The 26,197-nt window shown below is 37.7% G+C and overlaps 6 protein-coding genes across 6 annotated transcripts; 5 read left to right on the top strand and 1 right to left on the bottom strand.

Annotated features, from left to right (window-relative positions):
* Positions 1 to 2,975: 2,975 nt before the first annotated feature.
* On the bottom strand, positions 2,976 to 3,920 carry LOC136704887 (olfactory receptor 1M1-like). The gene has a single exon (XM_066678175.1). The coding sequence runs from the start codon at positions 3,918 to 3,920 to the stop codon at positions 2,976 to 2,978; it is 945 nt and encodes a 314-aa protein (XP_066534272.1).
* A 4,466-nt stretch (positions 3,921 to 8,386) lies between these two features.
* On the top strand, positions 8,387 to 9,373 carry LOC136704727 (olfactory receptor 2AT4-like). Its single transcript, XM_066678165.1, has one exon. It carries the CDS (start codon positions 8,387 to 8,389, stop codon positions 9,371 to 9,373), a length of 987 nt encoding a protein of 328 aa, XP_066534262.1.
* A 1,918-nt stretch (positions 9,374 to 11,291) lies between these two features.
* Positions 11,292 to 12,242, top strand: LOC136710603 (olfactory receptor 2AT4-like). The gene has a single exon (XM_066686275.1). The coding sequence runs from the start codon at positions 11,292 to 11,294 to the stop codon at positions 12,240 to 12,242; it is 951 nt and encodes a 316-aa protein (XP_066542372.1).
* Positions 12,243 to 16,547: 4,305 nt separating this feature from the next.
* On the top strand, positions 16,548 to 17,498 carry LOC136707784 (olfactory receptor 10G7-like). Its single transcript, XM_066682040.1, has one exon. It carries the CDS (start codon positions 16,548 to 16,550, stop codon positions 17,496 to 17,498), a length of 951 nt encoding a protein of 316 aa, XP_066538137.1.
* A 3,352-nt stretch (positions 17,499 to 20,850) lies between these two features.
* On the top strand, positions 20,851 to 21,825 carry LOC136665684 (olfactory receptor 2AT4-like). The gene has a single exon (XM_066643358.1). It carries the CDS (start codon positions 20,863 to 20,865, stop codon positions 21,823 to 21,825), a length of 963 nt encoding a protein of 320 aa, XP_066499455.1. The 5' UTR covers positions 20,851 to 20,862.
* A 2,465-nt stretch (positions 21,826 to 24,290) lies between these two features.
* On the top strand, positions 24,291 to 25,277 carry LOC136704572 (olfactory receptor 2AT4-like). Its single transcript, XM_066678151.1, has one exon. It carries the CDS (start codon positions 24,291 to 24,293, stop codon positions 25,275 to 25,277), a length of 987 nt encoding a protein of 328 aa, XP_066534248.1.
* The last annotated feature ends 920 nt before the right edge of the window (positions 25,278 to 26,197 follow it).

Here is a 26,197-nt window from a genome sequence, read left to right as displayed (position 1 = left end):
TTGGGAAATTTATATGTCAAACATCAGTTGTCCCATGTCTTCACTGCCCTAGATTTCTGCTGCTGGTGGACGCATGTATATATACAGTACAGTGAGGTTCACCAGAGGACCTCAGTGGTTTTGTCACATGTCACAGCACTTTTAATAGCAACAAATAAAAGCCAGTCAAGCTTGACTTAGCTCAACATTGGGAAAAGGAGACAGACTTTAAGGAGTAAACATAATATACTCTTTTTTTGTATAACGCATCTGTCAATAAATTAACCGCATTTACATTTACACTTGCATTATATTTAACACAATTCAATACCTTGAGTGATGTTTGTATACTGTATAGTTGTATATGTTGAGTTAATTGTGAAAAATGACAAGGTAATTCTGAATGGTACGAAGTTGGGTAGTCATATCATGCTGTTAATAGACTGCTCCTTACCTAATTCAATATAATGGCAAATGTTAATTTAAGTTAGGTTATTGTTATTTCATTAATGGGATATAATGTAAACAGTATTAACCTGCACAAATATGTTTGTGGTAGTCTTGATTGATTCAAGAGTTGTTTTCACTACATTTATAAAGTCTTGCATAAAGTGAAAACATTGTTTAGAGACTTACATTTTGTTCTTTGAATTTAACAATCTGTTCCCTCAATTTAAAAACCTGTTCATTCATTCATTATCTCTAACCGCTTATCCAGTTCAGGGTCGCAGTGGGTCCAGAGCCTACCTGGAATCATTGGGCGCAAGGCAGGAATACACCCTGGAGGGGGCGCCAGTCCTTCACAGGGCAACACAGACACACACACACATTCACTCACACCTACGAACACTTTTGAGTTGCCAATCCACCTACCAACATGGTGTTTTTGGACTGTGGGAGGAAACCAGAGCACACGGAGGAAACCCACGCGGACATGGGGAGAACACACCAACTCCCCACAGACAGTCACCTGGAGCGGGAATCGAACCCACAACCTCCAGGCCCCCTGGAGCTGTGTGACTGTGACACTACCTGCTGCGCCACCATGCTGCCCAAAACTCGTTCATTCAATTTAAAAATATTTTCCATTCTGGACCAACCACTGCTTTCATGGTAAAAGGAATGTAATGTGTTACTTGCCAGTAGGCGGGGACAAATGCAATTGGTTAAATTGGGTTGGGCAGAGATTTTCAAATGCTGCTATAAACTAGTAAAACTCATGAGTGACTGAAATGACTGTTGAAGAAATGTGCAATATAGTGTACACTTAGTTCTTTTTCATAATATATTAAAAGTCTGGAAAAAAATCTCAGTATATTTTATTTTTGTAGAATGGAGGATAATGTAACTGTGTAGCTCAGAGAAAGCTGCAGAGTGTTATACAATAAAATTCAGCTGCCTGAAAATTGGACTGATGACTGAAATGCATTTTTGGGCATTTTTGAGTGTTTTATCATATTTTTACTTTTATGTTTAGGTGTTTATGTTTAAACTTTGCTGAATGCTTCACATTCCACCCATGTTAAGTATTATATATATATATATATATATATATATATATATATATATATATATATATATATATATATATATATATATATATATATATATATAATACTTAACATGGGTGGAATGTGAAGCATATATAATATATAATGTATGCGTGCGTGTGTGTGTTCCAATGGGCTTTATATCATAATGTGTTTATTTTGGGTGTCAGTTTCTCACTGTGTTTTATTCATTTACTGAACATTTCGTTAAAATATTCAGAGAATCTGGAGGACAATTCTACATGCAAGGGGCAAAGTCCAAAATCAGTATGAGCTGGCTGTGGCCTGCAGGCACTATGGAATGTAAACAGACACGTTTCTGTACAGGCATATCTGTAATTGCATGGGAACAGGAACACTTGCCAAAACCATTGTCTGCGAACAGAGTTTATTGCTGCCTCCACAAATGCAACTTAAAACTTACAAATACAAACAAAAAACATATATTAATAGGGTCCAGAAATGCTGCTGCTTTTTTTGGGTCCAGTTTTTTTTTAAAGACTAAGTTCAGTATTTTTAATCACAAATAATGTTTTGGTGAGGTGAGGTATGCTAAGCTTTCTCTCTCTGCTCATGGAAGAGAACTGCCATCTGGAGGTTTTCTGACAACAAAAAGCCCTCCAAATATATAAAATTATGAACCATGGTGAGGATATTGCTCAATTCTTGTCCCATTGGTGGATACTATTAATTTGTTTTTCCTCTAGATGGAACTGGATCTAAATTCAGGAGAGCCCTAAACTACATGAAAAAAAATCTAGTAACAAGTTAGTTCATATGGTAATTCAAACAATGAATATAATTTACTGACAAATTAATCTTCAGCAATGTACAAATGTACACTAAAAAACATACTGCTCCACCTTAATAGACACTGAGCTTCTCTTGAAAGTCTTTTTTTCTGAAAACTAATATGTTGCTTAAAACTTTTTTGTGCACAAAGTATAGGTACAGGCAATACCTGATTATTTTGTTGATAGAAATCCAGTCTAAATTTTAATATTTTCTCCTTGATATAGCCAGGAAATTCTTCACTGAAATGGTTTCATTTCCTTGCTAACAAATTTCATAATTAGTAATAAAATGAAAAAATATCATGATTTTTATTTTTAAATATGTATATATTTTTACTTTTAATATTATACTAATTAGTAATATATTTGGAAGGAAAGAGTATATATTTCTTAAGATAAATATTGCCTGAGCCCCCTCCAAGGTGTATTCCCGCCTTGCGCCCAATGATTCCAGGTAGGCTCTGGACCCATCGCAACCCTGAACACAAGCACTTACAGATAATGAATGAATGAATGACATATTGCATGAATGGCATTAAAATAACCAGTCAGTCTTTAAGGTTTAATTTTGACATTTCTCAGCAGCTAAAATTCCATACAATTTCATTTTTGACTGTCTTGTTTTCATGTTCTTCAAAGGTCAGCTCCTTGTTTATAAACTGGGTGCAACTTTAGATAGAATCTTTAACAATTTTTGCCTGATTTCCTTTGTCCTGAGACAGTAAATAAAGGGATTTACTAAAGAGGGCCCAATAATTGTCCCGACCATTAGTCCATGTCTCTCCTCCAGTGTTAAAACCACTCCAAATCTAGTTAATATTATTAATACAAATGTAGGTGCATAATAGCATACAATGACTATCAAATGACTAAAGCAGGTATTGAACACTTTTTTCTTGTCACTCTTTGAGGACATTTTAATAACAACTATAACTATCTTCAGATAGGATAAACAGATGAATCCAAATGTTCCAAACATCAAAAAGAAGAATAAAATGGACACACCATTAAAATATGGATTTGGATCCACACAGGTTGCCCTGATAACAGCTGCATATTCACAAAACATGTACTTCAGAGTTGACTGACAAAATGGAAGAGGAAGAATTGTGGCAGGAAATACAGCCAAAATAGCAAAAGCTGCTACCCACAGAGCTACAGATATTAAAACAGAACGTGCATTAGTCAGCATAGAATGGTATCGTAAAGGACATCCTATAGCAATAAACCGGTCAAATGCCATGATACAGATGGCAAACATTTCCATTATATGACTTAAATGGTAAATACACATCTGAATAATGCATGGAACATAAGATATAGATTTATAGCCAGCTAAAAGAATGCTTATCATAGTTGGACATGAGCTTGTACAACAGATAATGTCCACAATTGCCAAATTACAAATAAACAAGTACATTGGCTGATGTAAACGTTTATCCATGACAATGAAGTATATGTTTGCAAGGTTAGCAATAATTACAAGAATGTATGCTATCAAAACAACAACACCAACAACCAGGGGTCTTTGCACTGTGTCAAATCCTCCAATCACAAATTCTGATATACGTAATCTAGAAATATTCTGAAGTGACATATTTCCTGTAGAACCTTTATAGTGCTAAGAAAAGCAATACTCAACACAGCCTCAGTGTCTTATGCTCCCTAGAAGTGGTGAAATAGTCGGTATTTCCCTATAAAATAAATAAATATACACTTTAACACATATCCATGCTAGTGCACAGGTGTCTCCAGCATTTAAAGCCTTGAAGCTCTTCAAGCATTTCTTGTTTAGGTGTCTGTGGATCTGTGCAAGCTTTGTGAAATGACAACTTTATTTGTCAAACATTCCAGACTTTATCAGCTATCCTGTGTCTTCATTGTTCTAGAAGTATGCTGCTAGATGATGTTTTTATATATATACATATATATATATACATATACAGTTCAGTGATGCTCACCAAAGGACCTCAGTGGTTTTGTCACATGTCATCACTCTTTTAATAGAAACAAATAAAAGTCAGCCAAGCCTGACTCAGTTCAGACTTTATTAATTATGGGATAAACATAATATATTATAATTAATTATTAGATTAAAGGAAGAAAGTGAATTATTATTTTGAGGAAATGGATTCTTAAATTAAAGGAATGAATTTTTAAATTAGGGGAACAGATTGTTAAATTGAATGGAAGAATTAAGTCTCTAACATGAAATGTGCAATTTGTCAACATACAACAAAATGTGCCTTCCAAATTGAACCCTTCTATGGCAGTGAACACACACTCAGAGCAGTAGGCAGCCATCCAGGAGCAGTTGGGGGTTCACTGCCTTAAACATAGCTTTAGTCTCAAACCTGTGTACATTACCAGGATAATGTAACAAATATTGTTGGCAATTATTAGAGGGCTGTCAGTCATGCACATTTGTTAGAATAACCAGACAGTTCTCATGTAGGTGAGTGGAATGCATTTTGGCTATATATGAAGAGTACTTTGTATTTTTATGTTTAAACTTTGCTGAATGCTAAGGAGGCAGTGGTAAATGCAGCAGTGTCAGTCACATAAGTTGGAAATCTGCAAATGGCAGTGTAAGTATCCAGGAGCTAATAAGAGCTAATGGACTGATTAGCCAAATGCAATTCAGAAGAGCAGGTCTTGGGTCAGTTGATGCATGGAAAGTTTTTCGTAAGGCCGCATCACAAGGAAGAAGGCAAAAGATGATTAGTTTTATTCGCAAGGAGGAAGAGAACGCACAGTGTGCAAAATCAGCTTCACAGAAAAAACAAGGCCAGTGGCTTTGTTGGGAGAATCTAGGGCAGCAGATGCTCATTTGGCATGAGTTTTGGGCAATGGAGGCAAGTTGTATTAGATTTTTTTTCTGGGAGCAACTTACGATTCGACACAATAAAGTGGTTAGGCTTGTGGGTGAGGCGGAACATATTCAAATGCATGCAAAGACTATAAATATTGATAAATGGGGTGGCACGAGATTGAAAATTGCTTGTGAGTATAGGTAAAATACCCTGCAGGTCCAAGTGCATTACGTTAACTACACAGAGGCCTGACATGGTACTGTACTCTAAAAGGAAATGGATGGTTCACTTCATAGAGTTAACAACAGTTAACAGTTATTTATTTTATTGTCCCAACTGTTCAGGAATAAGTGTTGTACATATTACATCTACAGGAGAATTATTACATCCCATTCTACATCCACAAGCCATAAAATGGAATTAGTTACCCCTTGGCAGGTATAACAGCAGGTTTGTAACTTTGAAGATATTGGGTCATGCCCCTCACCCCTCGCCCCCCCAAAAGTGGCAACCAGTTTTTGCTGGAGAATTTTCTAAGTAAGCTAACCAAGTTCTTTGCTTAACTAAGATCTTTTATACCAATGTTCTGTCGTTGACAAGATTCATTACAAAACTCAGATTTGTAGAACAACAGTCTGAATATTGTAGTTTCACATGCATTTTCAGAGGTGTATTCTCTATTACTAACCACTTACCATTTGCATCAGAATAAATAAACTCATAGAGCACTGGCTGTTAAATTTTATTGTTGTTAATCAGAGGATATGCTAGGGTCACCTTTTAATTTTATGGGTCCAAAAATGTGACGTATGAACGTTACACATAATGTGTATATGTATGTAAGTATGAGTGTAAGTATATATGTATATATGTGTGTGTTTGTTTTCCTAGAGCTTTGTTTTGATCCACTGTCTCAAAGAGAAGAGAAAAGTAGTCTTCTGTTTGTTTTCTGGATGTTCCCAGGAGCATCCAGTCATGACAGATAAACATGTAGGTAATGAAGTCTGTAGGGGACTGCACTAATTAAGAAACGGTGTTCATGACAGTGTGACACTGTCATGTTTACTAGTTAAATCCCCTGTCTCTCTTTAGACAGAATTATTGAGTCATACAGTGAATTTCCTGGAGGATTACTGTAGCTACCATGTGGAATACAAGCCTCACAGATTTTAAGTTGCTTCACAATAATAAACTAATGTAGCACCAGTCACAGATCTTTGGAGGGCCCTGGAGTATGTATAGCTGTTTTATGTGTTTGTTCTGTGTGAGTGGCTGATGTGTAGCTTGAGGTATATTGGGCCTATTCACCCTCTGTGTGAGAGTGAATGAGCTTCAGCTCACTTTCACTTCACAAAGCCAAGGATAGATTGCTGTCATGCTCCAGTTTCCTACACCCTTGTTAGAGCATAATAAACAGCTCCCTTTAACAATAACGGACGTGTCTCCCGATTCTCTTGACACTCACTACAATACAAACAGCTGAACAAAACAACTGAAAAACACTGAAATAATATGTAAATAAACACCATGCCTATATGGCCAGTCAACGAGTGACATAACATTAAACAAACTGATCCTACTATAAATTATTGAACTTAATTGATTTCCCACTTCCCACACCCAGTTTCACACAGGTATTCTATTTAGTGAAAACCATTCCCGATACTGAGCACAGGGAATGCATTTAATTTAATTTAATTATTAGCTGATCTAGCCTAAAGGGAATAAAATATGAATCAATTTTAATCCCAGTGGTTTAATTTCAACACTAGTGCATAAGGCTAGAAGTATGTCCATGTTGCTGCTACCTGCTGACTGTATGATTCAAGCTGTTACACATGTTTTCCAGAGTTACAAAATAAAAGTCTGGACTGTTATTTGATCTAATTATTGGGGTTAATAAGTCCATTTCTATTGCATGGTGTACATCATTCCACATACATTAAATTCTGTAGTCTGTTTTTTATCACTCATTTTATAATTACCCTTGGTAATTGTCTATAAACTATATTTAAATATTGAAATTCCTGGTTATATTGATTGAGGTCTGTATATATTAAATTTCATACATTCCAGTATTTACAATTGCATGTAAAGTCAGCAGTTTGTTTCCTCCATGGTGCCTCATGGTTGGTAGGCCAATTAGCTGTGCAAAATTTTCCAAAGATGTGAATGTGTGAGTGACTTAAGTTGTCTGTGTAGTGCCAAGCAATGGACTGTTCACCTTTCCAGTGTGTGTCCAAGCCTTGTGCAAAATGATTCCATGAAGGCTCCAGGCTCACTGCGACCCTGATCCATCCATCCATCCATCCATTATCTGTAACCGCTTATCCAATTTAGGGTCGCGGGGGGGTCCAGATTCCTACCTGGAATCATTGGGCGCAAGGCCGGAATACACCCTGGAGGGGACGCCAGTCCTTGCGACCCTGATCAATATGAAATTGTAATAGAAACATAATGAATGATTGAGAGAATTAATTAATAAATAAGTGGATTTTCTGCACCATACAAAGAACTGACGCCCCATTCAACATGTGTTCCCACCTTGCACCCAGTGATTCTGGGTAGGATCTGGACCCACAGTAACCCTGAACTGGATGAGCAGTTACAGACAATGAATGAATGGATTTTCTGCTTTTTCATTTTATGCAAGACTTCAGCTGTTCCATTGTGACTGTTGTCTGATTCATCACTTAATAATATGCCACAAGAAATCTGGAAAATGAGGCCTAGCATTATCCTATTGAAATAGCCATGCACCTTACTGTAAAAGAAGTCAGCTTCAAGATGGTGTGAATATTATGTAAAGAGTGAGTCAGAAGTGGTACAACACCCTTTTATCTGAAAAGTAGTCTGAAAAGTTCTCTTTAGTTCTTTCCAGAACACGGTTGCCATTGCGACAGCTGCCATATACGATGAAAGGCACATTTTTCCAATGCAATGGTGGCCATTACTATTTCAAATATATAAACATGTGTCATGTGATGATGTCAACAGGCAAGTCCTGCAAGAGTATATAAAATGATGATTTAAGAGTTACTCTTAACTCATTCCTCCAGCAAGAAGGAGATGGACTGGACATGCCTTAAGTAAGAAGAACCACTAGAAAAACCTTTAGAAACCTTTAGAAAAAAGTGTTTAGTTGCAACATGCAAATGATTCCTAAATATTTCAGCTAGACTGGAGAGGTATAACTTAATTTACTGGCAAAACGTAATGTGCATTTTCATTTAAAACTCTGACTATCACCATGCCTGAAGGAAATATCACCCCTGTGAAGAAATTTGTGATTGTAGGTTTTCCTGGGCTTCACCCAAACTACTTTGGCCTGGCTTCTACTGTAATGTTCTTTGTTTATGTGTGCATCTTGGTTGGAAATGGAATATTTATTACATTGTTTCTGAGGGAAAAACAGCTTAGAAAACCAATGTATTACATCATCATAAATCTTGTTGCTTGTGATGTTTTGTTTAGCACCACTACTTTGCCAAAGATCATCGCTAGGTATTGGTTCAATGATGGAAGCATTTCATTCCTGGGTTGTTTTGTTCAGATGTATTTTGTGCACTATTTTGGTTCAGCTAATTCATTTATACTGGGAGTAATGGCCTTTGATAGGTATGTGGCAGTCTGTATACCACTCAGGTATGCTAATATTATAAAAGACTCCACTATTATTTCCTTGAGCATTGCATGCTGGTTGATGGCAGAGCCTTCGGTTTTAATGATAATTATAAGAGCTTATCCTCTTCCTTACTGTGGTCCCAACTCCATAATCCACTGCTACTGTGATCATGTCTCTATCACAAAACTTGCCTGTACAGACCGTACCCCCTATAGCTTACCAGCATTCATATCCGCCATGATTGTGTTGCTTGGGCCTCTGGCTTTCATTTTGTTCTCCTACATCTCCATCACCATGGCAGTCCTCAGAATCTCTACAACCCAAGGCAGACTGAAGACTCTGTCCACCTGCAGTTCTCAGCTCATCATAATCGCCCTCTTCTTTTTGCCCAGGTGTTTTAATTATTTGGCCTCTTACATTGGCCTCAGTTTCAGTGCTGACACTCAAATACTCATTATCATGCTGTACAGCCTATTACCACCAATAATAAACCCTCTAATCTACTGCTTAAGAACAAAAGATGTGAAAGAGATCTTAGCTAAATGTTTAACAAAGTCAGCATTTCTTCAGTCTGTGACAAAGAAGGTGAATGTGTCTGCTGTAAGCAAATGACAGTAAAAGTTACTTAACGAAGCAAATGTGAAGCCACTTCATTGGGTCACTGAAAAAAATATAGCACAGGGTTTTATGAGGCCTATTTTTTGAGAAATGAACAGATTTGTTGTCAGAATAATTGAAAAAAATGTAATTTAAAAAAATACATTTTAATATGTTATATATCATATCAATCTAAGTTGATTTGTCTTCCAATCACTGTATATTCTGAATATATATATAGTTTTTGGCATAATAATGACCTGATATAATGACAGTATAATCACCTGTAACTTTGTCAGTTAATCAGTGCTGTCATGTAAGTTTATTAACGTATCAATATTCATAGATTTTTCATCCTTTTGTGTGTTGATTTTTGGACAAATATGTATTGGACTATATTGGTAATATAGTTTTAGTCAGTTTAGATTCAGACAAAATTTTGTTAGGTCTGAAGTTTTGATCTAGGTGTCATCATTGGCTGAATTCATTGTCAAAACAAAATCTTAAGCCTAATTAAAGCTCTTTAAGAAAATAAAATTTCATAGTATTCGTGCTTCTGATTCACACAATTATCCTTTTTTGCTTATGTCATCCACCCCACCCCCCACCTCATATATGTATTTTGGAATTAATTGTTTAAAAGTCAGTATGTCATATTTAATTTAACTTTTTTTTAATTTAAATTCTCTTATAGCAATAGTGCGGCACAGTGGTACAACAAGTAATGACATTGTCACAAAACTACAGGGACCTGTGTTTTAATCATTCATGCAAAATTCATGCAACATGCAACAGTTAGTGTGACTCTCACACAGCTCCAGGTTTCTGGTGATGTTGGATTGAGCCCCACTAATGGTGACAGGGTGGTGAGAGTTTCCAAATAACACATATTGGTAGGTGTATCAGCCATGTAAAAGTGTTCATAGCTGTGAGTGTATGAGTAATTATTTGTATGAGTAATTATTTGAGTGTGTGCTGCCCTATGGTATACATCATATACGAATTCAGGCCCAGAGAATTAGCCCATATTTATGCACAAAATTATTATGACTTCCTCTTTGTGTTTTACATTTTCAGTTTGCATGTCTTAATATTGCAGTGGACTGTGTTAAGTGATGATTCTTTTTTCCATTGTACTCCTCACTTATGTCCCTCACAATATCATTATGGTTTCTCAAAGGGTACTTCCTGACATCTCAGTGGTAAAGCATATTTAGCACATTTAGGTTGCCATCCTTGGCCTTAAGTCACTGAGATTTCCCCTGACATATTTTCTTTGATATTTCATGATGTTTAAGTGACGAACCATGACCTGTCTAAGGGTATTGTACTATGCATGTTGTATTATATATGGACAGTTGTAAGACAAGAAGGAGTTGTGTGCAAAGTTGCTTTGTGAGTTGTAAAAGAAAATACATGGTTCCTGTATGTGAAACAAGGTATGTCTGAGGGTATCAAAAAAATAAATAATAAATATATATTTTATATTTTATTTATTACATATAAACATATAAATACATTTATATATATATATATAAACTGAGAGAAAGAGAGAGTGAGAGAGAGAGAGAGAGAGAGAGAGAGAGAGAGGGCAGTCCAAAACTGTGCCATTAAGGTGTCTCTAGGTGTTTAACACCAAGGTCATCCAGTAGCTGTATGTATGTTGCTCCTTACTTAAGTCTCTGGAGCTGTCAAATGAAAAAAAATGTACTCACCTGATCATGTGAGGTTTGTATAAAATGATATTTCAAGGGCACTACTGACACTAGTTTCTTAATCTGCCACATCTCAGCAATTTGTACATCAGGTAAGGAGATATGAAGTCTATTAACAATATATGATCACACAATGTTTAATGTCCATAAATTCTGTTAAATTTGCTGACAATTGCTTGTGTTCACTTCATTTTCTATTTCAAGGACATCAGCTCATAATGTCAGAGGGAAATGCAACATTTATGAAGGAATTTGTCATTGTTGGTTTTCCAGGACTTCACTCAAGCTACTATGGCCTTGTATCTACAGCTATGTTCTTTGTTTATATTTGTACCTTGATGGGGAATGGAACATTTCTCACACTTTTTGCAACAGAAAAATGTCTCCATAAACCTGTGTATTATTTTTTTCTAAGTCTTGTCATTTCTGATGTACTGTTCAGCACAAGCACGTTACCAAAAGCCATTGCCAGGTATTGGTTCCAGTCTGGGACCATTTCATTTTTAGGGTGTTTTGTTCAGATGTATCTAGTGCATTATTTTGGCACTGTGAATGCATATATATTGGCATTAATGGCCATAGATCGATATGTAGCAGTTTGTTATCCACTACAGTATCATACATTAATGACAAACAAAAATGTTTTTATTCTGAGTCTTGTGGCCTGGTGTTTAGCTCATGCCTGTAATCTAATGATGGCCATTCGAGCTTTTCCTCTCCCTTACTGTGGAACCAACAACATTCTTCACTGCTACTGTGACCATATATCAATCACTCGACTCGCCTGCACTGACAGGACTCCGTACTCTTTCCCAGCTTTTGTTTTTGCCATGGTAGTACTATTGGGAACTCTTGCTATTATTTTGTTCTCCTATTGTTGCATAGTTATCGAAGTCCTGAATGTATCAAGCCCTGGAAGTCGGAAGAAAACTTTCAACACTTGCAGCACCCAACTCATCATAATTGCTCTATATTTCATACCCAGGTGTTTTAATTATTTGGCTGCCAATATTGGGATCACTTTTAATGCTGATTTGCAAATAACCATTGTAATGTTATACAGCTTATTGCCTCCAATGATCAATCCCATTATCTACTGTTTGAGAACTGAAGAGGTAAAGAGAATTTTGTTAAAGAGATTGCACAAGAATCAAGTTAGCTTGCCTTGATTTTGAGAATTAAGTCTCCAAATATAATTCCTCACTCTGGTCATGTAGGGGTTGAATTGAAAATGGTTTCATCAGACTTTCCTGTATGTGATGTGAAGACTCAGTGTAACATGGATGTATGTCTTTAGAACATCTCACAATATAAACTGATTCAGTGGCCAGCAGAGCTAGGCTGCTTAAACGGCCTTGGCCCATGTGAAGTGTGTCCGCCTGTGAGTGCTTTGTGATGGTGGAGGGGCTCAGCCGCACCCGCTGGACAGAAACTGCGATAGAAGTCAGAAAGAGTGATAGAAGTCAGTCTCCAAACACAAGCAGCTACAAAAAACCCACCAGAAATAGAAGCTCGATTTGTCGCTAGTCGTTTTTAACAAAGAAAATGCCGCTAAGAGGTTTAAGAAAGTGTCCGGTTCAACTCAGAACAGAATGAAAATGTAATGCTCCCACGGATCTTTACACCAAAGGATCGCTGATTTGCTCATTTCGCTGTCAATCAAAAAGGGATTCAGCCTCAGACAGATCATCCAATCATCATCATGCAGAAGCTGCACGTCCGGGCCAGGCAAGGCCAGCCCACTGCCCCATAGACCCCCAGAGACGCTGAGCGTCCGATGGGCGGGACAAAGCCCAGCGTTTATCCAATGGCTCGTCTCGTTTCACTGCCCTTCGCTGCTTCACTATTGAACTCTGTGGACGCTCAGCATCCTCACTGTTTAAACCACTGTAAATCTGCGGGAATGATTGAGAGGAAAGCCGCGTCTTTATATATATATATATATAAAGTCCTGGGTCTGGTTCGTTTGGTCAGTGCCAGTGAAGTTTTTGTTGACGTCCCCTGGTGTCTGTCTGGGTTTCCTTCAGGTACTCTGGTTTCCTTTCATAATCCAGAAACAAATGCTGTTAGATTAATTAACTATGTAAAACACAGGTGTGAGTGAAATTCTGGCGATTCCAGGTGGACTTTGGAGCATTTTTTCATCCTGATCAATATGATCGATACATCCTCTTCTCTCTGCAATTTAACTAATGCATGAATTCACAGTGTGTTCTCCCCGTGTCCACATGGGTTTCCTCCGGGTGCTCCGGTTTCCTCCCACAGTCCAAAAACACACGTTGGTAGGTGGATTGGCGACTCAAGAGTGTGTGTGTGTGTGTGTGTGTGTGTGTGTGTGTGTCTGTGTTGCCCTGTGAAGGACTGGCGCCCCCTCCAGGGTGTATTCCTGCCTTGCGCCCAATGATTCCAGGTAGTCTCTGGACCCACCACGACCCTGAACTTGATAAGCGGTCACAGATAATGAATGAATGAATGGATTCACAGTTTGACCTTCTTAATGAGCTCTTATACATAAGGGTTTTAAAACCACAGACTTTTCTGGACAGAGAATCTCCTTGGGACAGAACAACCAACACAGTCATTAAAAAAACATTTAAAACATCACAGCGCTTGGGGGTGACATTGAAAGAAACAAAATGAACAAATTAAAGATGCTCGTAAGATCAAAAAAAGACAAGAAAACAACCCAGTGAGGCATGAACTGGGTCTAAAACATCCTAACTATTATCTGCTGAAGCAGTATTCTGAGGGAGGAAGTTGCAGAATTGTCTGAATTAAATGTTTGCATAAAATGTTACACTTTTTGTTCTGACATTTCCAAGGCTGAAGATATTCTGACTAGTGAACTTAAGTGCAACAGCATTCTGGCAATGTTGTGATTTTTGCTTTGTCTCAATGCAATTTGGTTACAGGCACCTCAGTTTGAATTCGCTGCCTTCTACAGCACTGACCCAGCATGGGCAGCAAGGTTGCTACCTTCTGTTCAATACAAAGCCATGGTAAATTATACTACTCTGTAGGCCATATGGTGTTGCCCAGCACTTTGCTATACAGAGCAGAAAGCATCCCCAGCCTCTGTCAGAATAAAGGCAGAGGTGTATATATGTATATTAACCGCAGGTCATGCAGAGTTGTTTCAGTCTTTCCACAACATGCTGTCCTGTACTGGAAAACCTTTGTCTTTGACTTACTATGTAAGTCTCAGGTTCAAAATGGGTGACACATGGGTGTCAAAAGTAAGTGAAGATGGCAGCAAAAATATAAACATGTAAGTCACTTAAAGTCAAGTTTGCTAATGAAACGATTCCATCATATGAGACCTGTTTAATTTGACTTATGGCTGAAGTAAACTGAAGTCTAAAGTACTTCTTTGCCATTCAATAGTTTAACATTAATTTAACATTATATATTTCATGAATTAAATTATGAAGTGTTATTCAGAATAGTTTAAAAGTACATAAAATAGCATATGTAGTATATCTGTTGTTTTTCAGTTAATCACAGAGCAAAGAGGAAAAATGTGTAGGTAGATTAGTAGGTCCCCACCAATGTCAAGAGCAAATCTATGCCATTGTGCTTCCACAAGTAAGTGATTCCTGAAGATTTCAGATAGACTGGAGAGGTATAACTTGCTATACTGGCAAAAATTCTAAATACATTTTTATTTTAAACTCTGACTATCGCCATGCCTGAAGGGAATATCACCTCTGTGTAGAACTTTGTGATTGTAGGTTTTTCTGGGCTTCACACAAACTACTATGGCCTTGCTTCTGCTGTAATGCTCTTTGTTTACTTGTACGTCTTGGTAGGAATTGCAATGTTTATTACGCTGTTTCTGAGGGAAAATTGCTAAGAAAACCAATGTATTACAACATCAAAAATCTTGTTGATTGTGATGTTCTATTCAGCACAACTACTTTGCCAAAGATCATAGCTAGGTATTCAATGATGAAAGCATCTCATTCCTGGATTGTGCACTATTTTGGTTCAGCTAATGCATTTATACTGGGAGTAATGGCATTTGATAGGTTTGTGGCAGTCTGTATCCCACTCAGATATGCTAATGTTATAAAAGACTCCACTGTTATTTCCTTGAGCATTGCATGCTGGTTGATGGCAGAGCTTCGGTTTTAATGATGGTTTCCTATTTGCGTTTTACAGTTTCAGTTTGCATGTCTTAATGCTGTAGTGGACTATGTTAAGTGGCAAATATTTTCCAAAGTACTCCTGACCTATGTCCATCACAGTATCATAATGGTTTCTCAAAGGGTACAGTCTAATGTCTCAGTGGTAATACATATTTAGCTTTCCATCCTTGGCCTTTAGTCACTGAGATTTCCCCTGACACTCTGAATCTTTTCAGGATATCATGAATTTAGATGTTTGTTTAGTCTTTAGGCGGCACGGTGGCACAGCAGGTAGTGTCACACAGCTCCAAGGACCTGAAGGTTGTGGGTTCGATATCTGCTCTAGGTGACTGTCTGTGAGGAGTTGGTGCGTTCTCCTCGTGTCCACATGGGTTTCCTCCGGGTGCTCCGGTTTCCTCCCACAGTCCAAAAACACACGTTGGTAGGTGGATTGGCGACTCAAGAGAGTGTGTGTGTGTGTGTGTGTGTGTGTGTGTGTGTGTGTGTGTGTCTGTGTTGCCCTGTGAAGGACTGGCGCCCCCTCCAGGGTGTATTCCTGCCTTGTGCCCAATGATTCCAGGTAGGCTCTGGACCCACCGTGACCCTGAATTGGATAAGCGGTTACAGATAATGAATGAATGAATGAATGTTTAGTTTTTGCAGCCTTGTGGTGAAAAATATTGTCTTTGGACTGGCATACAATTCTCTCATGAAATTTGAGTGATGAACCATGACCTGTCTAATGGTATATGTACTGTGCATGTAAAATATTATACATGCAGTTACAATTAAAGAATATTTGCACAGTTTGCTTCATAATCAATAAATCTATAAGGCATGTGACATAGCCAAGAGTCACTGCTAATAAAATGTCATTTCACTGTGAAATAGTGCCTTTATTCAAAACAAAAATCTACAGTCCGATTATGTAAGTGTTCTTAGATACTGAATATTATATGTAAACTGAGAGACTGAGAAAGGGGGTGGTCCAAAACTTTTACTGTGCCATTAATGTGTCTCTAGGTGTTTAACACCAAGGTAAAACTTGTCATCCAGTAGTTGTATGTATATTGCTGCTTACTTAAGTCCCTGGAGCTGTCAGATAAAGAAAAAAAAACTCACCTGATCATGTGAGATTTGGATGCAGAAAATATAAAAGATTTTTCAAGGGCACTGACACTAGTTTCTTGATCTGCAACATATCAACAATCTGTACATCAAGTAAGGAGGCATAAAGTCTATTAGCAAGATATGATCACACAATGTTTAATGTCCATAAATTCTGTTAAATTTGCTGACAATTGCTTGTGTTCACTTCATTTTCTATTTCAAGGACATCAGCTCATAATGTCAGAGGGAAATGCAACATTTTTGAAAGAATTTGTCATTGTTGGTTTTCCGGGACTTCACTCAAGCTACTATGGCCTTGTATCTACAGCTATGTTCTTTGTTTATATTTGTACCTTGATGGGGAATGGAACATTTCTCACACTTTTTGCAACAGAAAAATGTCTCCATAAACCTGTGTATTATTTTTTTCTAAGTCTTGTCATTTCTGATGTACTGTTCAGCACAAGCACGTTACCAAAAGCCATTGCCAGGTATTGGTTCCAGTCTGGGACCATTTCATTTTTAGGGTGTTTTGTTCAGATGTATTTAGTGCATTATCTTGGCACTGTGAATGCATATATATTGGCATTAATGGCCATAGATCGATATGTAGCAGTTTGTTATCCACTACAATATCATAATTTTATGACAAACAGAAAAGTTTTTATTCTGAGTCTTGTGGCCTGGTGTGTAGCTCCTGCCAGTAATCTAATGATGGCCATTCGAGCTTTTCCTCTCCCTTACTGTGGAACCAACACCATTCTTCACTGCTACTGTGACCATATATCAATCACTCGACTCGCCTGCACTGACAGGACTCCATACTCTTTCCCAGCTTTTGTTTTTGCCATGGTAGTACTATTGGGAACTCTTGCCATTATTTTGTTCTCCTATTGTTGCATAGTTATCGAAGTCCTGAATGTCTCAAGCCCTGGAAGTCGGAAGAAAACTTTCAACACTTGCAGCACCCAACTCATCATAATTGCTCTATATTTCATACCCAGATGTTTTAATTATTTGGCTGCCAATATTGGGATCACTTTTAATGCTGATTTGCAAATAATCATTGTAATGTTATACAGCTTATTGCCTCCAATGATCAATCCCATTATCTACTGTTTGAGAACTGAAGAGGTAAAGAGGATTTTGTTAAAGAGATTGCACAAGAATCAAGTTAGCTTGCCTTGATTTTGAGAATTAAGTCTGCAAATATAATTCCTCACTCTGGTCATGTAGGGGATGAATTGAAAATGGTTTTATCAGACTTTCCTGTATGTGATGTGAAGACTCAGTGTAACATGGATGTATGTCTTTAGAACATCTCACAATATAAACTGATTCAGTGTATTGAATGTTTGTATAAAATGTTACCTTTAGAGTATCATTATGTTGGCAGTGTTGTGATTTTTGCTGTGTCTCAATGCAAATTGGCACTTTTATGATGAAGTCTTTTTCCCCTCATTGGCACATGCCATTTCTGCATGTCAGCCTCTGAATAACAAGTACTCATACTCTCTAATCATTCTTATGGAAGATTTCACCCACATCAATATGAACATAAGACATCAAAATAAAGATATCTTTATCAGCTGCCCTGCCTCAGAAAACAAAACTGGACCAGTGCTGCACCATCAAATAAGCTCATCACAGAAACCTCCCATCCTCCACTTGGACATTCTAATCCTTACCTTATTTACCTTCTGGTACATTTAACTTCATCAAATCTGGGGTGAAATTATTATTAACATGGTTTCCTGATGACAGAAAGGACCTATAGTAATGTCTGTATCCAAATGGCACTGCTTCACATCTGCAAAAATATATCCTAGGACACTGCACTTTACCGCCAACATTGTTGTGGTTTTTAAAGACAGCGATTCCTGTTAAAGACAGGGTTTTGCGATCTCACTGGCTCCATTTCGCAGGGGAGCTGTACTAGTATAATAGTGAAAAGCTTTAAGCGTGCTGACCCAAGCCATGTCAAGTCAGACCCATGCGCTAGAAAAGCACCATAACAGGAATCACCACAACAATGGTGTTGGTAAAGTTAGGGACTTTTTACTCATTGTATTTGTGTTATTGATTTTTGGACAGAAAACGGCTTTGCACCCCAGTTCTCAAACCACTTGAAGTAAAATTATGAACTGCCCTTGGTAATCCGATAAAAAACAACATGAAAGCTACTGTAACTTAAAAGGTCTTGCAAGCGGCAAGTTTGTGTTGGACTTGAACGAGCTCTGCATTTCATGGTAATAGACACATCTCTCTGGCTAATCAGCACTCTGAATAGTACTCACTAGCACTGATTTTAATTTATTTTTGATCAGAGTGGATTTTCCCATCAAATATATTTGTGTTTTCTTTCCTTTGATTGAGCATGCTGATTTTCAGCTCCTTTATTTGTTTACCTTCCTTCCCCTACATATTTTATTTTTCTGTAAACAACTAACAGTATCTTAAGAACAAATCCCTTTGTTATGGTAAACATTAATTCACTTAATTTCTGTAAAAACCTATCCAATTCAGGTAAACGTTGTGTCTGGAGCCTACCCAGAATCACTGGGTACAAGGTGGGAACACACGATGGAAGGGGCATCTGTCCTTTGCAGGGCTACAAACACTCACATATTCACTCACACCAAATAGCCAATCCACCTTAGTCCAACATTTGGACTAATGTATGCATTATCATGGCAGTTCAGTTGGGGGCCATGGTACCTCTTAAAGAGAGGCATCAAAACACCATGAAAACAAACTCCAACTTGGAGAGCATTTTCAAAAACATCCTTTTTCAGTGACCTTAAATACCATTTTTAAAAGCTAAAACAGACAACAAACTCAAATTTTAATATTAAATTGATCTTTGTGAACAGGGCTTTAGGGGCTGATATTGTGAAATCTAACCGTCTCAGACAAGTTTCAGATTAATATTAAGAGGCTAAGAAAATATATAAGAATATTTAAAGGAAACAACTGTCCTTAGAATTTTTATTTAATTATAATCATACACAAAATAGGATGTAATATATTCTATGCCAATCCACTGGAGCTTCACATAGGGTCCACCACACTCTCTTCCTACTTGCAGCCACCAAAATTCCTGTTGAATCCTACAGATCAACACTAAGGTTGCCATGGCCATGGCCACTCACTAAATCATTAGCTATTCACAGGGATCATCAGGCAGGTACCTCCTGTCATTGGTGTTTCACTGAATGAAGCCCACAACAAAAGTGAAAGTGAAGTCTGGCATCCCAGAGACACCCCCCACCCTACACACACTTCCAAGCCAGATTTAGAGTCCTACCTTGCCCTTAAGTATCAACAACCGCAAATCCACACTGGCCTCCCTGGTAACTAAGGCTGTACCTAGCTCTACAGGCACGGTTAATGCATGTTTAGTGCCATCAGTTCCATGTGATCTTTACATCACCAAAAATCCCATTAGCATCTGTACAGTGTATTTCCCCAAGTAATCTGTGCTCTCCTTATCCACAACCACTGACTAGACCTTTCAGCTGTTTCTGATAACTTAGTTTCCGGCCCCTGATGCCGAAGTTCACAAGCAGGGATGTGGCGGATTTGTTTACAAATCCTCTAACACCTATCTCCACCGGTCTAACCGTGCCTGCCACGCGCGTTCCCTCACCATAGACGCCAAGTCTGCGTACTTCAGCTTCTTTCTTTCTAATGCTTAATCTACTGCATCCTCAAATGGAACTGTTAACTCTATTAAGAAAAAACTATATAATAAACTTATAAATAATTTATGAAAATTATTTTTAAAATGTTTGTAGAACAATAAAATCTAATAAAGCCTAATAAAGTTTGAAATGGAAAACAAATCTTTGAGTTATTTGTTTTGGTTGATTGATTGATTTATTTTTTTTCCTCTGCTTAAGGCACTTGTCTGTCAATGGGTTTTCAGAAGCACTTTTGCCCATTTCAACAAGTGGATGTATGCTCGGATGAGCATAACTACTGGGAGGTTTAGAAGTAGAATGTTAGTAGATGAAAGTTTGTATAGAGGTTTTTTTTTTTTTTTTTGTGGTTCTGATTTCCCATCTACTACACATTTACATAATAATGAAGATATGGCAGAGAACATTAATATTACATCAAGCAGTAGCTAGTCTCTGGTGTCACTGATGCGCATTTATAAACGGATTCTTCAGTGAGTCATTCAGAGTTTGTATAAGAAGAGGCCTCAGATTTCTTTTCAAGAACCTCCTGCTAATATTCAACCTACATGGAGGCAAGAAACTTTGCTTTAATGGTTTCAACATTTCTGCCTTGATTCTATAGCAAAAGTAAAGTAATAAATTCATATATAAATTCATTTTGATTAAATTGCATTTGGATAAACACAGATGAAAATAAATATTATTTGTTTATGTAGTGTTTATTAGGGAAAATATATTACTTTTAATATATGAACTTTAAGTATTTCTGTGTGTGTAACAGAGTCTAAATGCAAGGCCCAAAATTCTTCTTCCCTTTTTAAAATTTTGCAGTAAAAACACAAAGTGCTTTAGGACGTTCTGTGTAAAACATGGACCCCCTTCAAAATTCCACAACTTTTACAGAATTCATCCTCCTTGGATTTCCAGGAGTGCTTCCAGAATATTATGCGGCTGTTGGAATTCTTCTTCTCTTGATTTACCTCATGCTTGCAGGAGGAAACCTTTTTACTATTGCATTTGTGGTGTATGAAAAAAGTCTTCAAAAACCATCCTATCTGATCTTTTGTAATCTTGCTGCAGTGGACTTTGCTTTTGGAACTGCCACTTTACCGAAAACCATTTCAAAGTACCTGCTTAAAGATGAAACTGTACCATTTAATACTTGTTTTGTACAAATGTTTTTTAGCCATTATTTAGGGAGTGTTACTTCTATCCTGTTATTAATAATGGCTATGGATCGATTTATTGCCATTTGTAATCCTCTTCGTTACCCTTTTGTTGTTACAAACCAATCTGTTGCAGTTGTATGTTTGGCCTGTTGGATGATTCCAGTCTCTTGGATGACAGTAATAGTTCTCCAGACCATATCAGTTCCATACTGTGACACTAATATAATAACCCAGTGTTTTTGTGACCTCAACTCAGTGGCTAAATTGGCTTGTGGTGACCTTAGGTCTTCAAGATTGTTCTCCTTTGCTATGGCTATGTTTGTACTATTGGTCCCACTTGCTTTCATTATAATCTCCTATATAGCAATCATTATAACTGTCTTAAAACTATCCAATGTTCAAGCAAAATACAAAACATTCTCAACATGCAGCCCTCAGCTTCTTATAATATGTCTTTACTATCTCCCCCGATGTGCTGTGTATGTCACTGACCTAAAAGTTCAAATGAGTAATGATATTCGTGTTATGATCAGTATGTGGTACAGTCTGTTTCCTCCTCTTGTCAATCCAATGATTTTCTGCTTTAGAACTAAAGAAATTAGAGAAACTTTAATGTTGAAATTAAGAAAAAGAAGATCAGGAGTCATTTTAAATGTCATTTGAATGAAAGGATGCATTGAGTGCACTGAACTGAAAATATATTTAGAAATTGTAGTGTGTCTTATGAAAATTCAGTAAAATATTTTTGGAATATATTTATGGAATTTCATGGCATATTAAATCCTCCCCAACATCCTGTTTGTGAATTTTTTACCAATTTGGCAAATTATTTCATAGAAACCCTATACTAAGTTGAAGGAGTCAGTCACAGTAATAATACAGATTTCTATTTCAAAGGACATATTTCAATATTTTTTTCTAACAGGGAGTGTAGCAGGCATAGATTTTCAGTGCCCTGGGGTTGTTGGTTTTAGCCCACAATTGTAGACTGTATTTGAGGAGTTTAGGGTGTTCTCCCTGTGACTAGGTACTTCAGTTTGTTCTCACAGTCCAAAACCACATGTTGGTTGGATGATTGGCCTTTCTACATTGTCCAATTGTGTGTGTGTGTGTGTGTGTTGCCCTGTGATGAACTGGTTCCCCATCAGGGTTTGTTCCTGCCTTGTGCTCTGTGAGGCAATAGACCCCACTCATCCCTGAACTGGATAAGTGGATAATAAATGAATTAACATTTATCTTAATTCTTTAAATTATTACACAGCACTGTACAAAATTGGGGCAGCACGTTGGCGCAGCAGGTAGGTGTCGCAGTCACACAGCTCCAGGGACCTGGAGGTTGTGGGTTCGATTCCCGCTCCAGGTGACTGTCTGTGAGGAGTTGGTGTGTTCTCCCCGTGTCCGTGTGGGTTTCCTCCCACAGTCCAAAAACACACGTTGGTAGGTGGATTGGCGACTCAAGAGTGAATGTGTGTGTGTGTGTGTGTTGCCCTGTGAAGGACTGGCGCCCCCTCCAGGGTGTCTTCCTGCCTTGCGCCCAATGATTCCAGGTAGGCTCTGGACACACCGCGACCCTGAATTGGATAAGCAGTTACAGATAATGAATGAATGTACAAAATTTATAAATTACTGTTTCCAATCATATACTTTACAGTGGTTATTAAGTACAAAATTTCATTCATATTTGAGCTCCACAATAAGGTGACTATTGTTTATATTCATTTTATAACTGCTTCTTCCTAATTAGGATTAAGCCAATGCAGAACAGACTCGAAAGTGTCCGTAGGTGTGAGTGTGTGAGTGAATGTGTGTGTGTCTGTGTTGCCCTGTGAAGGACTGGCGTCCCCTCCAGGGTGTATTCCCGCCTTGCGCCCGATGATTCCAGGTAGGCTCTGGACCCCCCGCGACCCTAAATTGGATAAGCGGTTACAGATAATGGATGGATGGAATGCAGAACAATGCAGAAACATACACTGGGCACCAGCTCATCACAGAGCATCACACACTAAACCAGTCATTCACACGTTCACACTTGTGGACAGTTTCACCCATTCACCCATTTAATCACACACTCGCAACTATGGACACATTGTCTATGCAAATCAACATACAAATCTGTTTTTAGAAAATGTGAGGAAATCTGAACACCTGGAGGAAAACCATGCAGAGAACTCCTCACAGACCGCAGAGGAAGAAGGCAATGAACCCATAACTTAGGGCCCTAGAGCTGCGGCAGCAACACTACATACAGCGCCATCAAGTGACCCACAAACTAAATTCTGTTGTCTTATTTATTTGTTTGTTTGTTTATTAATAGATTTTTAATAGAACTGATAGTGGACTGATTACTTGATGTAAATGATTGGCAGCTGAGTGTCCCAACAAACAGTGATGAAGGAATCCGGTATCGTAAGAGGACTGCTTTGTGATTATCAAGCGCATTAATAATGGACTTGAATTTTATCAATAACTGAAGATCTCTTACAATGTTGTATTTATCCTCCTTGATTTTTTAATTAGCTAAAAATATTGTGATATCACCAGAGGTGGGAAATGACACAGTTATAATGCCCATTATGTTCTTTATATTTCAGTAGTGACTGTGAATGTGTCAGTAATCATGTTTGCTGTGTAGGGATTCAGGGGCATCAGGAGCCCCCACACAACACCAAATCTCACTACTCACCAAGCCCAAACATACATACACACATGCAAACACAAACCCTGCCAAATACAACATAAATCCTCCAAAAGCATCCCTTGAACAGCCCCTGGTGGAGCTGCTAAGCACCCTAGGTGCTCTGCCATTGAACTCTAGCCCCTCCTAATCCATGACCATCTATACAATATGAATGGATGTCATGATGATGCCAACAGGTGAGTACTAAAAGAGCATAAAACGATCATTTAAGACTTGCTTCAGCTCATTCCATCTTCCGCATGTACAAGGACGATAAACTCCAATAATAAGAGACTTTAGACAATGAACAAATGGATTTTCTGTTCTTAAGTATGTTCAGCTGCAGCATGTTAAAGTTTTCTGAAAGGTTCAGTTAGAATGGAGAGGTAAAACTTGCTTAACAGGCAAAAATTACTAAGGTGTAGTTTCATTTTAAACTTTAGCCATCATCATGCCTGAAGGGAATACAACTTCTGTGAAGAACTTTGTTATTGTAGGTTTTCCAGGGCTTCATGCAAACTTCTATGGCCTTGCTTCTGCTGTAATGCTCTTTGTTTATGTGTGCACCTTGTTGGGAAATGGAATATTTTTAACATTGTTTCTGAGGGAAAATAGGCTCAGAAAACCAATGTATTATATCATTATAAATCTTGCTGCTTGTGATGTTCTGTTTAGCACCACTACTTTGCCAAAAATCATTACTAAGTATTGGTTCAGTGATGGAAATATATCATTTTTGGGTTGCTTTGTTCAGATGTATTTTGTGCACTATTTTGGTTCTGCTAATTCATTTATACTGGGAGTAATGGCCTTCGATAGATATGTGGCAGTCTGTAACCCACTCAGATATGTGAATATTGTCAAAAACTCCAATGTTATGATTTTATGCATTGCATGCTGGTTAATGGCAGAGCCATCAGCTTTAATGATGGTAATAAGAGCTTACCCTCTCCCTTATTGTGGTGCCAACACCATTGTCCAATGCTACTGTGATCATGTGTCTATCACAAAACTTGCCTGTACAGATCGAACTCCATATGGATTTCCAGCTTTGGTTTCTGCAATGGTTGTGTTGCTTGGACCTCTGGCTTTTATTTTGTTCTCCTATTTTTCCATCCTAATAGCAGTCCTCCGAATTTCCACAACCCAAGGCCGACAGAAGACTCTGTCAACCTGCAGTTCTCAGCTTATCATAATTTCCCTCTTCTTTTTACCCAGGTGTTTTAATTATTTAGCTCCCTACATTGGGCTTAGTTTCAGTGCTGACACTCAAATACTTATTATCATGCTGTACAGCTTATTACCACCAATGATAAACCCTGTCATTTACTGCTTAAGGACAAAAGAAGTGAAAGAAGTCCTAGCCAAAAATTTGGCAAAGTCAGCATTTCTTCAGTCTGTGAAAAATAGGGTGCATGTGTCTGCTCTCAGCAAATGACTTTTAAGATGTCTCTGAACATTTAAGATTCATTACATTAGATGTAGCAGGTGCGAATTCACTTGACGTTGCTGGAAGTAATGGGGCTGCTGCTTTAAAAAAATCGGTACAAATGTTTGCAGTTAAACTTAATTTTGTCAAATATTTCAGTGTATTTATACACACTGATCCATTATAACCTGACCAGCTCCTTGGCCATGAGAGCACTGTTTTGTGCAAAAAAAAAGTGACGTTTATGACATAATTAGAGCATCTGTAATATATATATCTGTATCTGCATATATATTCATAAATAATAATAGATACATTTGCCTTATTCAAAATAAATGTGATATATTGACAGTATAACTGCCTCTATTTTGCCATTTACTTCATTATTGCTGTCATGTAAGTTTTTTTCAAATAATATTACATATATATTTTATCCTTTCCTTTGTGTGTTGATGAGTTTTGGACAAAATGGTCTTGAACTCAAAACCTGATAATGTCGTTTGTGTCAAGTTAAGTCCAGATGTATACTATTCTATTATTAAAAATGTATATTATTCTATTATGACGTTATATCCCTTGAGTATGCCACTGCGATAATAAAAAAAAGGCCAAAGCAACTACAGTTCTTGCTGGAAATTTTACTCTGTTACATTAAGCTACATTTTGCTCTGTACTTTTTTATCAATCTGTCCAATTTACAATCTCTTTGTTTGGTCTGGTTTTGTCAAGACTTCCAATAGAGGCTCGGTCATATGACTGCATCTCACCAATTTAAGGTAGCCACTAGTGACATTTGACTCCATTTCACCAAGCCGTCAAATGACCGCACACAAATCCCTGCAGAAAACACAGGTGGTAAAGAGCGCAGAAGTACATTACAATGGCAGAGACAACGTAATAACGTTAGGTTATGCATATAACCACTGTTC

This window comes from Hoplias malabaricus, chromosome 1 (assembly GCF_029633855.1).
Source record: "Hoplias malabaricus isolate fHopMal1 chromosome 1, fHopMal1.hap1, whole genome shotgun sequence".
NCBI classification, from domain to species: domain Eukaryota; kingdom Metazoa; phylum Chordata; class Actinopteri; order Characiformes; family Erythrinidae; genus Hoplias; species Hoplias malabaricus.
Note: the sequence above shows the minus strand (reverse complement) of the source record. Positions and strands in the feature narration are given on the sequence as shown.

Bases quoted from the DNA above. Each gene is read 5' to 3' on its own strand.
- LOC136704887 (XM_066678175.1), bottom strand. From the start codon at position 3,920: ATGTCACTTCAGAATATTTCTAGATTACGTATATCAGAATTTGTGATT.
- LOC136704727 (XM_066678165.1), top strand. From the start codon at position 8,387: ATGCCTGAAGGAAATATCACCCCTGTGAAGAAATTTGTGATTGTAGGT.
- LOC136710603 (XM_066686275.1), top strand. From the start codon at position 11,292: ATGTCAGAGGGAAATGCAACATTTATGAAGGAATTTGTCATTGTTGGT.
- LOC136707784 (XM_066682040.1), top strand. From the start codon at position 16,548: ATGTCAGAGGGAAATGCAACATTTTTGAAAGAATTTGTCATTGTTGGT.
- LOC136665684 (XM_066643358.1), top strand. From the start codon at position 20,863: ATGGACCCCCTTCAAAATTCCACAACTTTTACAGAATTCATCCTCCTT.
- LOC136704572 (XM_066678151.1), top strand. From the start codon at position 24,291: ATGCCTGAAGGGAATACAACTTCTGTGAAGAACTTTGTTATTGTAGGT.